Source organism: Eumetopias jubatus, unplaced genomic scaffold, assembly GCF_037043125.1.
Source record: "Eumetopias jubatus isolate StellerSeaLion01/CBP00866 unplaced genomic scaffold, mEumJub1_p1.0 scaffold_10, whole genome shotgun sequence".
NCBI classification, from domain to species: Eukaryota; Metazoa; Chordata; class Mammalia; order Carnivora; family Otariidae; genus Eumetopias; species Eumetopias jubatus.
Window position 1 is genome coordinate 107,629,210 of NW_028274816.1, and position 17,002 is coordinate 107,646,211.

The following is a 17,002-nucleotide window of genomic DNA, read 5'->3' on the forward strand; positions in this document are numbered from 1 at the left end:
TTGCCCTGAGAACCATGGGGCATCAGTGAAAGTTTTTGTTTTTAAATTAATTTATTTGTAATTGTTGCCAAACACAGATGCCATAAAATTTACCATCTTAACCATTTGTAATTGTAAAGGTCAGTAGTGTTAAGTGTATTCACACTGTTGTGTAATCAATCTCCAGAACTCTTTTCATCTTGCAAAACTGAAACCTTGTACCCATTAAACAACTCCCCATTACCCCCCTGCTCCCCCTAAGGGCCCTGGCAACTGCCATTCTCCTTCTTTTCCCTAGGAAGTTGACCTACTCCAGGTACTTCATATAAATGGCATCAGACAGTATCTGGGTTGTTTTGTGACTGGTTTATTTCACTTAGTATCATATCTTCAAGGTTCATCCATGTTCCAGCATGTGTCAGAATTTCTTTCCTTTTTAAAGTTGAATAATATTTTATTATGTGTATAGATCACATTTTGTTTATCCACTCACCTGTCAGTGGACACTTGGGTTGCTTCCAACATGTTAGCTATTGTGGATAATACTGCTATGAACATGGGTGTGCAAATATCTCTTGGAGACTCTACTTTCATTCCTCTTGAGCATATACCCAGAAATGGAATTACTAAATCCCATGGTAATTCTATTTTTTTTTTGAGGCGATGCCATGCTGTTTTCCATAATGGCTGCACCATTTTAAATTCCCACTGACAGTGCACAAGGCTTCCACCGTCTACACATCCTCGCCAACACAGTTCTTTTCTCGGGGGAGGGGGTTGGTTTTGGATTTTGATAGCAACCATTCTAATGTGTGTGAGGTGATATTTCATTGAGGGTTTGGTCTGCATTTCCCTAACTAGGAATGATGCTGAGCGTCTTTTCTTGGGTTTGTTGGCTATTTGTGTATTTTCTTTGGAGAAATATCTATTCAAGCCCTTTGCTCATTTTTAATCCAGCTGTTTTTGTTTTTTGTTGTTGACTTGTAGGAGTTCCTTATATATACTGGATATTAACCCCTTATTCAAGTATACGAGTTGCAAATATTTTCTCCTATTCTGAAGGTTGCCTTTTCACTCTGTTGATAGTGTCCTCTGACGCACAAAAGTTTTCAAATTTGGGGCACCTGGCTGGCTCAGTCGGAAGAGCACGTGACTCTTGATCTCAGGGTTGTGAGTTCGAGCCCCACATTGGGTGTAGAGATTACCTAAAAATAAAATCTTTTAAAAAGCAAGCTTTCAATTGTGACGTGATCCGGTATATCATTTTTTACTTTTGTTGCCTGTCCATTTAATGTCATATCGAAAAAAATCATTGCCAAATCCAATGAAAACTTTTCCCATGTGTTTTCTTCTAAGAGTTTTATAGTTTTAAGTCTTTGGGTTTTTTTTTTTTTATACTAATGACTTTGGGGCATAGTCCCTCAAAACAGGCATTCTCTAATGTAACTATAGTCAAATAATCAAAATCAGGAAACTTAACATCGATACACTATTATTATTTAATTCGCTGTTTGTATTCACATGTCATCGTTTGTTCCAGTAAATGTCTTTTTTCACTCTTTTCTTTTCTGGGCGAGGATCCAATCCAGGATTCTGAGTTGGAGTTACTTGTCACATTTCTTTATTCTCTGTCAATCTGGATAATTCTTTAGGCTTTGTCTATCAGGACCTTGACACTTTTGAAGAGTACAGGCCAGCTATTTTGTAGAATGTCTCTCGATATGAACACAGTACTATGCTGAGCACATAGTAGGCACTCAGGACTGTTTGGTTGAATGCAGACATGCTCACGTGCCTCGGTCACTACAGCTGCACATCCACCCCCTGGTTTTTCCCAGCAGCTCCACTCCCATCCCACACTTGCTACCCCACCCCACCCCACCCCAGGCTCAGTTGCTCGGGGTACCTGAAAAAGCTGGGCCCTGTTCCAGAGGGAATGAGGAAAGCTGCAGGTAGGAAAGCAGGGTACAACTCTGGGGTCTGCTTTCTAGACCCAGCCCTGCTGCTAGGTGCCTTAGTTTCCCCATGATGGGTTTAGGGAGAGATCTTACCTCTCTTCTGGCTCCTGAACAATCTCAGAGTCGATTTTGGGAATTGGTGCTGGGTTTCCATTCTTGCTTCTGCCCTGAATAGTTCAGGACCTTGGACAAAGCCACTAACAACTTGGGCTTTAATGTCTTCACCTAGAAAGTGGGGCCGATGATACCTCCCTGAAGGGACTCTACTTTCATTTCTTTTGAGCATATACCCAGATATGGAATTGCTAAATCCCATGGTACCAGTGTTATGAGGATCAAATGGGACCAGTGTTATGAAAGTCATCTGCAAACTGGATGGGCGGTGGGAGATTAAAAGGTCTATTAAGGTGGGAGGGATGGGGTGGCTGGGTGATAGACATTGGGGAGGGTATGTGCTACGGTGAGCGCTGTGAATTGTGCAAGACTGTTGAATCACAGATCTGTACTTCTGAAACAAATAACGCAACATATTTTAAGAAAAAAGAAAAAGAAGAAGATAACAGGAGAGGAAGAAAAGGGGAGTATGTCAGAGGGGGAGACGAACCATGAGAGATGATGGACTCTGAAAAACAAACTGAGGGTTCTAGAGGGGAGGGGGGTAGGGGGATGGGTTAGCCTGGTGATGGGTATTGAGGAGGGCACGTTCTGCCTGGAGCACTGGGTGTTATGAACAAACAATGAATCATGGAACACTGCACCAAAAACTAATGATGTAATATATGGTGATTAACATAACAATAAAAAAATTTTAAAAAAAGGTCTATTAAGGATTCCCTGGGGATTTCCAGGCTTTCAGAGCATAAAGGCAGCAGGCAGGGAAACCAGTTGGGAAGGGTAGTGGAGCAAAGGGGGCAGGATGTCCTCACCTGCCCCACGTGGACTCTTGAGAGCCACCACCTCTTGCTCTGTGGCCTCAGCGCTTCACAGGGACAAGCCCAGGCATATCAAGGGAGAATTTTGAGGTCTGCTTTGTTGAATGACGGTGACAGGGCCCTTGTCCCCTGGTGCCGGTCTGACTCCCTTCTACCCAATACGCACCTCCCACCTCTCTCCTCCATCCAGGGCATTAACCTGTCTGGGGGCCAACGGCAGCGGGTCAGTCTGGCCCGCGCTGTTTACAGTGAAGCTGACCTCTTTTTGCTGGATGACCCACTGTCAGCCGTGGACTCTCATGTGGCCAAGCATATCTTTGATCGAGTCATCGGGCCAGAAGGTGTGCTGGCAGGCAAGGTGAGGCCTCCAGGAGGTTGGGGAAGGGGGCTAAGGTGAGACCTAGGACCCTAGGAGAGAGCTGGTGGGAGGCCAAGGGGTTCGGAGGAGACCTGGAGGAGTAGGAGGCCTGAGAAGAAGGAATATCGGTTGGGTGGCAGGGGGGACCCACCCCAGAGACACTGAGCCAGTGGCGGTGAGCATGGGGTGAGTCACTGACGTGTTTGTCCACGCTCCATGGATATGGGCACCTCACACTCACTCCATGGCCCTGTACCCGTGCCAGGGGTATGTGCCAAGGATGGTGGAAATGGTAGCCGGCTGTCTTCTCCCCAGACACGGGTGTTGGTGACACACAGCATCAGCTTCCTGCCCCAGGTGGACTTCATCATAGTGCTGGCTGATGGGCAGGTGTCTGAGGTGGGCTCCTACCCAGCCCTGCTGCAGCACAGTGACTCCTTTGCCAACTTCCTCTGCAACTGTGGTCGCGATGAGGACAAGGAGAGCCTGAAGGAGGACAACAGGACCGGTATCCACCGTCGCTGACCCTCCACATCCCCATGCCCTCCCAGAATCTCCCCTGTCTTGGGGGTCTCTGAGTGTCTCTGGATGGGCCCAGGGTCATATAAGGGAGGTTCCGAGGAACTCGTCATCAAGTGCTGCTCCCTCCTCTTCCCTAAATGTGGGAACTTATCGGCAGCTCAGGCCTCAGAGCCCCACTCTTCCCGTGTATCCAAAGGGCGTAAGGGCCCAGGCCCAGTCTGTACGGCAAGACTGTTTCACAGATAAGTCATTTGGTAAATATGCCAGTGCTTGGAAAGGTCATTTAGTCATCAGCAAAGATTGAGTAATTACTATGTCGTAGCACTGCTCTCGGCACTGAGAGATGGCAGTGAACAAGTGGAAAATTCCATGTCCTCAGGGAGTGTTTTGAAGTCTCTGGGCCCCTAAGATCCCCCTTGTTGTCCAGTCCTGGCTCCCCAACCCCAAACTCTGGCTCACAGACCTTTTTCTGAGTTCTCTGGCCCACTGTTGCATATACGGCTGTCGTGTGTTGAATATGTACCAAGTGCTGCGCCCCTTGCTAAGCACTTGACACATATTCTTTCCTTTAATCCTCGCAATGACAATGACACCATGAAGTGGGTACTATTATTATCCCCATTTTACATGCCCGCCTAAAGTCATGCAGTGAGGAAGTGGCATTTGAGTTCAGCCAGTGTGCCTCCAGAGCCCAAGCTCCTGACCCTTATATTTGAGACCTTCTCCATAGTCCCTGATGGGAAGTTTTTCTCCTTGTCTAACCTAAGTCTTTCTTGCTGCCCCCTTTTTTTCCCCCAGCAAAAAACTGGTCATTTATTTTTGTTCTTGTTCTTGCTGTTCTTTCATGCCTCTCATGTTCTCTCCTGCATGTCCACTGGGGCGTCTTCCCGGGTGTGGGGACTGGGGAACACCAGCGGCTTGCAGGGCGAGCTAGCCTACCCTTTCTCCTTTCTCCCACCCTGCTGCAGCCTTGGAGGACACAGAGGATGAGGTGCTGCTGACTGAAGACACACTGAGCAATCACACAGACCTGACGGATAACGAGCCAGTCATGTATGAGGTCCAGAAGCAGTTTATGAGGTGAGCTTCTGAGAGCTCTCGGCGCCCTCCCTAAGCCCTGCCAGGTGGGGGCATGGGTGGGCAATCTCCCTGCCGTTCACAGCCTGGGCCTCCAGCTACAGCCTGAACCCCCTGGGGCTCTGTCCTGTGGGTTTGTTGGAGACTACCTCGCTGGGCCTGACCAGCTGCCTCCACAGACAGCTCAGCGTCATGTCTTCGGAAGGCGAGGGCCAGGGCCGGCCTGTGTCCCGGAGACACCTGGGCTCAGCAGAGAAGGTAGTGCAGGCGGCAGAGGCGAAGGCAAGGGGGGCGCTGATCCAGGAGGAGAAGGCGGAGATGGGCACTGTGAGTAGGATGGACAAGGAAGGCTGGAGAGGGTGGGCAGGCCCCCCAGCATTCCCAGGGCTCACGAGAGTCCTCTGTCCTTGACCGCCGTGGCATGCAGGTGAAGCTGAGTGTGTTCTGGGATTATGCCAAGGCCATGGGGCTCTATACCACAGTAGCCATCTGTGTCCTATACCCGAGTCAAACCGCGGCTGCCACTGGGGCCAATGTGTGGCTCAGTGCCTGGACCAATGAGGCTATGGTGGACAGCCGGCAGAATAACACCTCCATGAGGCTGGGTGTCTACGCTGCCTTGGGAATTCTGCAAGGTGAGCGGCAGAGATAGCTGGAAGGTATTTTCCTCACATCTGGGCCGCTGGATCCCCAAAACCATGCCCTTGCCTCTGAGTTTTCCTCCATCATCACAGCCATTGCCCTGCCCCAGTGCCTCCCGAAGCCACCCTAGGAGTCCACCTGCCTCTGGGCATCTTGAGCTCATCCCAGCGGCGCTCTGTCTCTGAACCTCCTAGCCACCGCGGCCATCCCCTATCTCCTAACCTGTCCGCCCTGAGCCCTGCATGCCCCCACCCCGCCGTGAATGAACACCCTTCTGCCTCCTCCAACAGGTTTCCTGGTGATGCTGGCAGCCATCACGCAGGCGGTGGGCAGTGTCCATGCTGCACGCTTGCTTCACCAGGCGCTGCTGCACAACAAGATGCACTCGCCACAGTCCTTCTTCGACACGACGCCCTCAGGCCGTATCCTCAACCGCTTCTCCAAAGACGTCTACGTCATCGATGAGGTTCTGGCCCCCACTATCCTCATGCTGATGAATTCCTTCTACAGCTCCCTCGCCACCCTCGTGGTCATCGTGGCCAGCACGCCGCTCTTCACTGTGGTCGCCCTGCCCCTGGCGGTCTTCTATGTCTTGATGCAGGTCGGCCGGCAGTGGTGTGGGCGGGGTCTGGTGTGGGCGGTGCTCTCTGTAGGTGAGGCGCTGGTGTGGGCGTGGCTCTCGTGTGGGCGGGGGGCTGGCGTGGGCGTGGCTCGCTGTAGGCGAGGGGCTTGTGTGGGCGGGGCTCTCTGTGGGCGGGGCTCTCCCGTGAACAGTCGACCTGGGTTGGGACCTAGGGAGGTCAGACCGCAGTTCGCCGCTGGATTTGGTTAGGGACAGTAGTCAGTTACTTCACGTCTTTGAAACTCATTTTCCCCACCTGTAAAATATAATCATTGAATCTACTTGGTAGGTTGTTGCTAGGATAAAATGAAATCCTTGTAAATTGTGGCTGACCTTGGAACTCCTTCTTGCCGCCTATTTTTTTAAATTTAATTAATTTATTTATTTGACAGAGAGAGAGAGCCAGAGAGCACAAGCAGGGGGAGTGGCAGAGGGAGAGGGAGAAGCAGGCTCCCCACTGAGCAGGGAGCCTGATGCAGGGCTGGATCCCAGGACCCTGGGATCATGACCTGAGCTGAAGGCAGATGCTTAATCGACTGAGCCACCCAGGCACCCCTTGCTGCCTACTTTTAAATAAAATATTGTTAACAGTGCGAGACATTATCCTTCCCTTCCTTTACACATATCTAAACATACATGTGCATACATGTTTTTAACATAGATGACTTGGTAACATTCAGATACAGCTAATGGTAAAGGGTACTTGTGTTGCTGAGCCCCTGTCCGGCCAGGAGTTTAATCAGTTGCGGAAGGTAATCCACAAAGTGGCTGAGAGCTCAGGTGATCTGGGCTGTGCTCTGTGCAGGGACAGGGGACTCTCAGATACCCATCTGGTACGGCCCCGGCCATCTTGGGGCCCATGGGCTAGAGGTTGGAAGCTGGAGGCAGGACTGTGTTTTTGTGGCGCTGAAGTTTAGAAAACTGGGGGTGAGGTGGGGGAGAGGCTCTTTAAGAACAAGAATGCAAAATTATCTTATTTTTGCAAATTTTGTGGTATTCTGACTGTATAAGAACATTGCTGGGGCACCTCAGAGGAGAAAGGCATAGTCACTGATTTAGGAGGCCTAGCAAAGTGAGTACTGTAATCCAGGCCCCTCCAGGGGGTGAGAGGATCAGGAGCTGAGAGGGAATCAGGAAAGGCTTCATGGAGGAAGTGGCCTGGAAGACCCAGCAGAGCTGACCAGGGGGAAAGGGTGGGATGAGTTCATGGAGCCACATCAGGTAGAGAAAGGAAGCAGAGTCTTATGGAGGAGTGGGGTGGCTGGGAGGAGGCCCGTATAGGTTCAAAGGGAATGCAGGACTGAGTTAGGGGTCCCACGGTGCTGACCTCAAGCTCTTTCTCCATCCTCTGCCAGCGCTTCTATGTGGCGACATCACGGCAACTGAAGAGGCTAGAATCCATCAGCCGCTCGCCCATTTACTCCCACTTTTCGGAGATGGTGACTGGCTCCAGCGTCATTCGGGCCTACGGCCGCAGCCAGGACTTCAAGGCCATCAGTGATGCTAAGGTGGACACCAACCAGAGGAGCTGTTATGCCTACATTGCCTCCAACAGGTCAGAAGCCTCCTTCTTCACCCCCTCCCCCTCCGGGAGTTCCTACCAGGATCTCTGCAGGAGAGACCCTGAAGTTCGGGGTCCCACTTCCTCTCTCCCCCTATATAGGGAATTGCCTCCTTCCTGCACCTGCCCCACCTCCTCCTTGTCTTGTCTCCACAGGTGGCTGGGGGTCCAAGTGGATTTCGTGGGCAACTGTGTTGTGTTCTTTGCTGCACTCTTTGCTGTGATTGGCAGAAACAGCCTGAGTCCGGGGCTGGTGGGCCTTTCTGTGTCCTACGCCCTACAGGTACACAGGGGTCTGGGCCCCCAGGACAGGGCCGCAACTGGGGCAGAGACACACAGGTGTCACAAGCCTCTCCTGAGCGTTTGCTCTGCCCAGTTGGGGACCAGCCACAGGTTCTGCTTACCAGGACTGTGAGCTCACAGTCGAGCACAGAGAAGACAGTCCCACCAACGGGATTATAATGCAGGGTGAACAGGTCTTTGTGGAGGAAGGACCAAAATGTGGTAAGAATCCAGAGGAGAGTCTCTACCTTGGGTTTTGGTGTTGGAGAAATTATCTTGGCGCTTGGCCCCAAAAGATAAACAGAACTCGTCCTGCCTGTGTGCAGGATATAGAAGGTCAACTCTGACAGTGGTCCTGGGACAGGGAAGTGTAGGGCTGGAATACACCTCATTTCACAGGCCAGCAGAGAAAGTACACAGAGAAGGTGATTGGAGCCTGGGCTGGAGGGCAGGCCGGTCACCCCGATATCAGCCTGTATTGTCAAAGGCTTAAATAACTACACATGGCGTTTTTGTGACTCAGATCGCATTTTCAATGCCACAGAGGGCTCAAGCCTTGAATGCTTTGGTAAACAAAGGACAATCTAGACAAAGGAGTCTTCTCAAACTTTCCTGTTACTGAATCAACTGGAGATCTTGTGAAAATGTGGTTTCTGATACAGCAGGGCTAGGATGGGGCTCAGCGTTCTGCATGTCTATCAGGACCCCTTGGTACACAGTGTGGTCCAGGGATGGGTTGCATCAGCATCACCTAGAAGCTTGTTAAAAATGCAGAATCTCAGGTGCCTGGGTGGCTCAGATGGTTGAGCGTCTGCCTTTGGCTCCAGTCATGGTCCCAGGATCCTGGGATCGAGCCCTGCGTCGGCTCCCTGCTTGGTGCAGAGCCTGCTTCTCCCTCTCCCTCTGCCGCTCCCCCTGCATGTGCTCTCTGACTCTGTGTATCTCTCTGTCAAATAAATAAATAAAATCTTAAAAAAAAAAAAATAAAAACGCAGAATCTCAGGGACGCCTGAGTGGCTCAGTCGATTAAGCATCTGAGGCTCCTTGCTCAGCAGGGAGCCTGCTTCTCCCTCTGCCTTCCACTCCCCCTGCTTAGGCTCGCGGTCTCTCGCTCTCTGACAAATAAAATCTTAAAAAAAAAAAATGCAGAATCTCAAGTCCCACCACAGACCTACTAAATCAGAAACCACATTTTAACAAGATTCCCTAAGAAGTCTTTCATAATATAGTAAAATTTGAGAGATATGGGGGCCAGGTGGCCCGGGGTCAAGTCTGCAAGGTCACTGCTTGAGATACAGTTGTGATTAGAGCCCCAAGTGGCACACCTATGGGTTTGGCGGGGTCCTCCTGCTTTGTAGAGGCAAGGAGTCTCATCAGGGAATCAGAACTCCTCCCACAGCTATTGTGGGGGGAGCGGAGATCACCGTATCCATGACCTAGTCCCTTTGGCCAGATAACATTGACTCTGAATTGGATGGTCCGAATGATGTCAGACTTGGAGTCTAACATTGTGGCCGTGGAGAGAGTCAAGGAGTACTCCAAGACAGAGACCGAGGTGGGTACTGGGATGAGCCTGGGGCAGGGTGATTCTGGAAGAGCTGGGGAAGGGTGCTTGGTGACCCATCATCCCTACATTCCAAGGCCAGCTCTTCACTTGGGGGGCTCTTCATTCATTCATTCATTCATCCACTCATGGCCTTATTGAGCGTCAGCCAGAGGTCTGTGCCAGCAGGTATAGAGGGTCCAGAGTTGAGCAAGGCAGGGTCTATCCTCACGCAGACTCTGATGTGGTGGGTGAGGTAAGACGAGTGCTCTGCACTACAAGACAAGAACTCTGGGGTGACGCCCCAGACAAGGCAGACAGGGGAGAGTCATTCAGCTGGGGTGATCAGCTGGAGGGTGAGAATTCCAGCCAGAGATCAGCCTGGTTGAAGGAACAGCAGTGGGGTAGTGTGCCCTTTGTTGGGGAAAGGGAGTGTTCCCTACGGGGAGGGGGGTGCAGACTTTTGTCCACTTACTTCTTCCCCTAGTCACAGCCCAGACCTCTTCAAGCCCAGAAACTGCACCATCTCTGAGATCTCAAGCCAAGCTTTTAGACCACCCTTCCCAGCCCTCCCAGCTCACATGCCCCAAACCCTCTGTCTTCCAGAACTTTGTCCTCGTTGGGACCCCCAGTCCCGTGACCTACCTTTGCCCCTCTGCCCACTAGCTCACCTAGCCTGGATTCCGTGCCCCACTGGTGCCAGTGCTCCCGCCTCCCTTGCCCTGCCTTCTCTCAGCAGTCCTCACCTACAAAACCCCTCCCCAGTCGAGCCCCTCTGTCTGCCTTCTACATGCTAGCATTCAGCAGCTAAGACACTGCTGGAGAAGAATCACTAATTTTACTTCACGTTTATGACCACACACCACTGCTGCGTATTCCCATTTTGCTTCCCCAAGAAGCATGTGTTCCCACTTCCAGAAAGATCTGTTTTGAACCGTCTTTCCTCCGACCCCCCCATCTCCTCCCCTTGGCTCAGCCATGGACCTTGCATGACTTGCCAGTGAGAAAACAGGGTATGAGATATAAACTCCCTCAACCTTCCTGCCTCCAGACTTTCCATCGTGCTTGTGGCCCGTTCACCTTCTTCCTTCCTCTTTTAGCAGGAAGTGTCTCTCCTCCAATCAAAATCCACCTCTTCAGACTTCTCCTCCCTAACTACACCCTCCCACTCCTACAGCCTGCTCCCTGTGTTGGATGATTCCCATCCACCGGCAAACATAAGCTCTCGTAGCTTCCATTCTAGACACACAAACCAACCGCTCTTCCCCCTACATTTCTCTGCTCTTCTTTGTCATGAAGCCTGTTTTAAAACCCACATGCTCTCCCCACTTCCCTATCACCCTTTATCACATCTGCCTCCCACGGTCTGGTTTCTGGCCCTGTCACTCCTCCGATGACCTGCCCAGTTCCAAACCCAGGGGACACATTTCTGTTCTCATCTAATTCAGCCTCTCAGCGACATTCAGACAGAATGACCCCTGCCTTCTTCTTGGAAGGCCCTCCCTCCTGGCTTCTGTGACCTGGGCTCTCCCTCTGTCAGTCTACATTGAGTCCCTGGCCTCCCTGTTCCTCCCAGTCTGGCCCCCCCCTTTACCTCCCCCTGCCTTCTCTGGGCATCTCCTATCACCCCCCTCACCTCCACTGTCTGGATCTTCAAATTCTCCCTCTTCGCATCTAGCATTCCCATTTCCCCCATCCAGACACCAGATCCTGTCGCCATAGCCTGAGAAGTTCTGCCCCCAATCCTGCTGCCCGTCGTGTGACACCTCCTCGAGAGAATGGTCTATACTGGCTGCTTTGCTTTTTGACTGGTGGCAGTCTGGCTTCCCCTGTCTCAAAGCAGGCCGGCTTCACACAATCCGCATGGTCACATAGGTCCCCACACTTAGAAGGGCCTTACATTTGGTTTAATGTTCTGCTGTCACCACTTGGACCTTCTTCATAATTATTGAACAAGAGACCCCACATTTCCATTTTGCACCGGGCCTCCCAAATGGTGGCTGGTCCTGTCTCAAAGCCACCATCATCTTATGCCCTTATTTTAAGAACCTCCTCACTAGCTTCCCTGTTTTCCATCACCCCCGCTCCCTTCTCCCTCATAGCAGCCAGAGGGACCCTTTAAAAACACATCAAATCACGTCATTGCTCTGATGGCTCTGCATCTTAGAGTAAAAAACCCGTAGTCCTTAAAATGGCCGGCAAAGCCCTTCATGATGGGGCTACCCATTATCTGTCTCCTACTTCTCCCCTTTGTCATCGTGCTCCAAACACATCTGGGCAGGCATTTCCAGTTTCTGTTCCCTCCGCCTGGCATGCCCATTCCCCAGATATTTACTTGGCTTGTTGCCTCACCTCCTAAGGGTCTTTCTTTAAATATCGCCTCCTCCACGAAGCTTTCCCTGACCACCCTGTACTTCTACAACACCAAGCATTTCTCAGCACTCATCACTTTCTTGTATTACATAGATTTGCTTATTTGTTGATGGTATGCACCCCCACCCCCGCCATACTAAATGTAAGCCTCACAGGGAGGCAAAGACCTTGTCTTGTTCACCACTGTGATCCCAGTACCTGTCACAGAGTAGCCGGTCAATGAACGGTGAAAGAGGGGGCTAGGGCAGGCAGGGAAGGGCAGCTCAAGCTCCGAGGAGAGAGTGGGAGAGGGCAGGATGGGAAGGTTTCGGAGCTCTGTAGGGAATAAAGGCAGAGACAGAAAGGATTCACTGAACCACAGGGTTGGGCCACAGGGGACATCAGGGGCTCTCCCCCAGGGACCCTGATGATGAGGGTGAGGATGGAGGGGGCCTCAAGAGAGAGGCAGACTGAAAGCTGGGAGAGGGCCAGGCTGGGGAAGAGGTGCCACCCTGACGCAGGCCCATCTTCCCCTCCCGACCAGGCCCCTTGGGTGGTGGAGGGCAGCCGCCCTCCGGCGGGCTGGCCCCTGCAGGGCGAGGTGGAGTTCCGGAATTACTCCGCGCGCTACCGTCCGGGCCTGGAGCTGGTGTTGAGGAACCTGAGTCTGCGCGTGCGCGGTGGCGAGAAGGTGTGCGTGGGCTGGGGGTGCGCGTGGACGGTGGCCAGCAGCCGGGGGCGAGCAGGTGCAAGCCCTGGCGCTGCCCACGCCGACTCCTCCCCCCCCCCCCTCACGGCCCTCCTTCCTCCCTCCAGGTGGGGATCGTGGGCCGCACGGGGGCCGGCAAATCGTCCATGACCCTCTGCCTGTTCCGCATCCTGGAGGCGGCGGAGGGTGAAATCCGCATCGACGGCGTCAATGTGGCAGACATCGGCCTCCATGACCTGCGTTCCCAGCTGACCATCATCCCGCAGGTACGAGCCTGACGTGGGCTGGCCACGCTGACCAACCCTGCTCTGGAGCTTGGGGTCCAGGCCTGGAACCCCTGACCACAGCAGGCGCAGAGCCACAGAGCGGCCATCTGTCATGGATCCGAAAGGGTCCAACGTGTCCTGGCCCAGTCAGCCTCTGCGCTCCGACCTCCAGGGCCACCACTTGAGACCTGGATTTCGGGACCCTTCAAGCACCCCACCCCCTGAGAGGCTCTGCCGTGGTCTCCCTGTTGCACAGCTCGGAATTACCTATCACTCTTTCTGGCTTCTCTGGAGTTTTTTTTTTTTTTTTTTTCCTGCTGACTGGACCCTTTGGAGTCAGATTAGCCGCTCTGCTTTCTGCTTTGGTGGAGGACTTCGTGATTGGCAAAGCTGAGGTTTAGCACTTCCCCACAGGCATGTATCTGGCGGTGGCCTCCCTCCTGGAGGGCCGGGGACAGAATGGGAGTGCTGCCACCTAATCCCCTGCTTTTCCCCTGGCCCTGGGGGGCCCATGGCTCCTCTTGGGGCCTGAGCTGCCCTCCTCCGAGGCCTTGTCGTGTCCCCAGGACCCCATCCTGTTCTCTGCGTCCCTGCGTATGAACCTGGACCCCTTTGGGCGTTACTCGGAGGAAGACATATGGCGGGCCTTGGAGCTATCCCACCTGCACACCTTCGTGAGCTCACAGCCGGCAGGCCTGGACTTCCAGTGCTCTGAGGGAGGGGAGAATCTCAGGTAACCGCTGGGATTCGGTGGGTCGGGAACCGCACCCTGAGGAGCTAGAGGATCTAGCATCAGATGCACAGAGTCCAGGCCAGCCCCCTCTGGCCCTCCCCACTCCCATCCTAGCCTGGGTGTGCTTAGGGAGCGTCGATTCGTTTTGAACATATGCTGTGTGCCAGGCGCGGTGCACTATTTCACTGACTCCTCACACAAGCCCCAGACGCGGTGATGGCCCCACTTGGCAGAGGAAGAAACTGAGGCAGAGCCAAAGTCACCTAGCTGGGGGAAGGCATGCCTGGGATTTGAGTCAGGTCCAGGAGCTTCCAAAGCCCTATTTAGTCCTATCCTGTGAGGTTGTCAGCGCTGTGCTTGGCCTGGGGTGGGGGTAGGGGGTCTGTACTGTGCCTGTGGATCAGGTAAGAGGAAATCTGTGCTGCGTTAGGGACATCAGAGATATTTCCCAAAATGGCTCTGCAATCTCATCTGTAGCTTAGGAGTGAGCAAAGTAAGCTCTCCAAGGCCTTCTTTGCTTTCTTACAGCCCCAGTGTTACATCCCCAGCCACTGGGCTGTTCAACAGGGAGGGCCAGAAGTCGCTTCTTACTAAGTCCAAAGGCTTGAGATTCCCCTACGTGTGTTAGCTGTGTGACTTGGGGCAAGTTGCTTGATCTCTCTGTTCTACCTCTTCCTTCACTTTAAAATGGGGACAATAACAGTCCCATACCTCTTTGCACCATGCTGCCCACTAAAAATATAACGTGAGCCACATATATGTAATTGAAGTTTTTTCCAGTAGCCACATTAAAAAAAGAAAAAGAAACAGGTGAAGTAAACTTAAATAGTGTATTTTATTTATCCCAATATATCTAAAATATTATCATTTCTACAAGTAATTGATATAAAAATTATTAGGGATATTTTGCGTTTTTTTTCATACTAAGCTTGAGCTCCCATGTGTATTTTCACATTTACGGTACCTCCCAATTTAGACTAGCTGTATTTCAAGTGTTCAATAGCCACATATGGCCAGTGGTTGTCGTTTGGACAGAACAGTCTTTAGGTCATTGTGATGAAATAGAAAGCACTTAGCCTGAACACACTCCTGTGATATTTAGCTATTCTTATTCTTATTTGTATTTGTATTATTCTGCTCAGTCCACACCCATGGACTCTCTCCAGACCTCAGAAACAAAAACAAAACCTTTACATTTGCTCAGCACTTAATAGTGTTCAAAGCACTTTGGCATCCACTATCTTGTTTAATCTTTGCTGCGGTCCTGTGGGCCAGAAACGAAGCTCCGAAGTATAAAATTATTGTCCAAAGCCACTCAGCTAGCAAAGGGAGGGGCAAGGGCTCAGGGGAGCAGGGGGTTTTGCCCCAAACCCTTCCTCACTGTATCACAACCTTGGTCGGGACGCCGCCACACACCCGCCCCAACTGCCAGGCAGTCCTGGGAGACTGAGTATGCCCTTCAGCTGGATTTCACTTACACAGCCATGTTGGGGTGGCTGGTGGACAAGCACAAGCTTCCAGACCCTACACTCCATAGCTGATTTTTCTCCATTTTCCTACCCCTGCTTGCTATCTGCACCTCTTCTAGAGCATTTCCTCTATCTCCATATATGCCAGGCTCTGATCCAGGTCGGTTCCCCTCCTCCTTCACTGAGCTTGTAGCCACTTTAATAAGCATAAACTGCATCCTGTGCCAGTCCTACCATAAATCAGCCCTGAGTTCTGGCTGGAAGCTCACTCTGCTGCCAAAACCTTCATTAGCTGCGGGAATGGGCCAGGGAGAGAGCCTGGCCTTCACTTGGGCTGTGGTGACTCACCCCTTTGGGAAAGGCTGAGGTATTTGTCCTTGGGTGTGGGGGTACAACAGCCTCTGTAGTTGGGAACACAGCCTTGCTTTGTTCACCGGCTCTGGCTTCCAAGGCAAGAGGTTGAAGGTATGCGGCCCAACCTCTCCTCCACCTCCCCAGTGACCAGACACAGGAGTCCCCATGACCTCCCTTGCCCTGCCCCTTCCTGTTCCCACAGCAGAGCCCTGGCCTGCATTCCTCCCATGGGGCTGGGAGATGCCTGTCTGAATTGTGTGATATTAAACTCAGCAAGATGGCATAACGCGTGCTTATATCCAGGAAGTGCCATTTAAGTGTGTTCTTTCTAGAGTGTAAATGACTGATGGAGTAAAGCAGAGAAACATCATGGAACTAGCTGAGGAGCCGAGGACAGGGGAAAAAGGCACAGAAAGAGGAGGCTGAGGGTGCCAGTGACAGACTGGATTTCACAATGTTGTTGAACACTGCCTCTACCCCAGGCCCCTCATCATCCCTGTGGGGTCCAGATCTCGATGACTCCATGTTCTGGGAGGACTGGGCTGAGGCAGAAATGGGAGCAGTTAGACAGAAAGCCAGTCCTGGGCCACTGGGAAGGAATAGAGACAGAAGCAGTTCAGGGATCGAGGCCTGGGCGGGGTGGGGACAGGTGGGGGTGCTGGGCTCAAGATGCCTGCCTTCCCCGTTCCCAGCGTGGGCCAGCGCCAGCTCGTGTGCCTGGCCCGAGCCCTGCTCCGCAAGAGCCGAATCCTGGTTTTAGACGAGGCCACGGCAGCCATCGACCTGGAGACTGACAACTTCATCCAGGCCATCATCCGCACTGAGTTTGAGAGCTGCACGGTGCTGACCATCGCCCACCGGCTCAACACCATCATGGACTACACCAGGTGGGGCACCGGAACCCAGCCAGGGGGAACCTGGTGTGGTCACCTAGGCCACTGGGAAGGCAGATTAAGGTGATCTGGACACAGGAGAGCTCATGGGATTGTCTAGGGCCCGGGGAGGGGAAGGGATTCCCAAGTTAAGGGAGTCATCTGCATTCGGGGGGCCCAGCGACGTTTTCTGAGACAGGGGACACTTTCAGGTTACCAACGTGCAGGGAAGGGGCACACTGGGGCTCCCTAGGCATTGCGAATTGTGCCCAGGCCACCTTCCTCCAGCCTTCTGTGAATGCTAGGAGGTGGAGCTGGGTCCTTCGTGAACATGCTCAGTCCCGGGGCCCCGGAGTTTAGAGGCCAGCCCTTCGTACCTCGCTCCCGCAGTCTGAGCCGGGCGTACAGACGAGGAAGCCGCTGAGAGAAGTGCGTGATGCTCAGGTCCCTCCCGTGGGGGGCCGGGCCCTGACAGCACCGTGAGGAGCAGATGCTCTGTGATGAGAGAGCAGAGGGCTGAGTCCCAGCCCCCGCAGCCACTGGCGGCCCTGTGACCTTGGCCCGTGGGCCAAACCTCTCTCTTGGGGTTGTTGTAACAAGTCTATAAAATGAAGCGTTTCAAGTGCAGGTGAGCCTGGGAAGTGTTTCCTCCCCAGCCCCTTTCTGTAACCCTCTAAGGATTAGGGAAGGGGCCTTGCCCTCGAGATCTTACGCCTTCCCTAGGGAGGCAGCCACTCAGCCAAAAGGAAAACCTGGGACCTATTCCCTCAT

The 17,002-nt window shown here is 52.6% G+C and overlaps 1 protein-coding gene across 2 annotated transcripts in view; it reads left to right on the forward strand.

Moving 5' to 3' along the window:
• ABCC3 (ATP binding cassette subfamily C member 3) overlaps positions 1 to 17,002 on the forward strand; it is a 43,840-nt gene that overhangs the window by 24,532 nt on the left and 2,306 nt on the right. For both annotated transcript variants that reach the window (XM_088028323.1, XM_088028324.1), the window contains 13 exons: positions 3,060 to 3,227; positions 3,543 to 3,735; positions 4,718 to 4,829; positions 5,006 to 5,153; positions 5,254 to 5,461; positions 5,759 to 6,069; positions 7,446 to 7,645; positions 7,808 to 7,934; positions 9,387 to 9,488; positions 12,373 to 12,519; positions 12,645 to 12,803; positions 13,370 to 13,536; positions 16,052 to 16,246. In XM_088028323.1, coding sequence (XP_087884449.1) covers positions 3,060 to 3,227; positions 3,543 to 3,735; positions 4,718 to 4,829; positions 5,006 to 5,153; positions 5,254 to 5,461; positions 5,759 to 6,069; positions 7,446 to 7,645; positions 7,808 to 7,934; positions 9,387 to 9,488; positions 12,373 to 12,519; positions 12,645 to 12,803; positions 13,370 to 13,536; positions 16,052 to 16,246 — 2,237 coding nt within the window. The remainder of the gene's footprint in view (positions 1 to 3,059; positions 3,228 to 3,542; positions 3,736 to 4,717; positions 4,830 to 5,005; positions 5,154 to 5,253; positions 5,462 to 5,758; positions 6,070 to 7,445; positions 7,646 to 7,807; positions 7,935 to 9,386; positions 9,489 to 12,372; positions 12,520 to 12,644; positions 12,804 to 13,369; positions 13,537 to 16,051; positions 16,247 to 17,002) is intronic.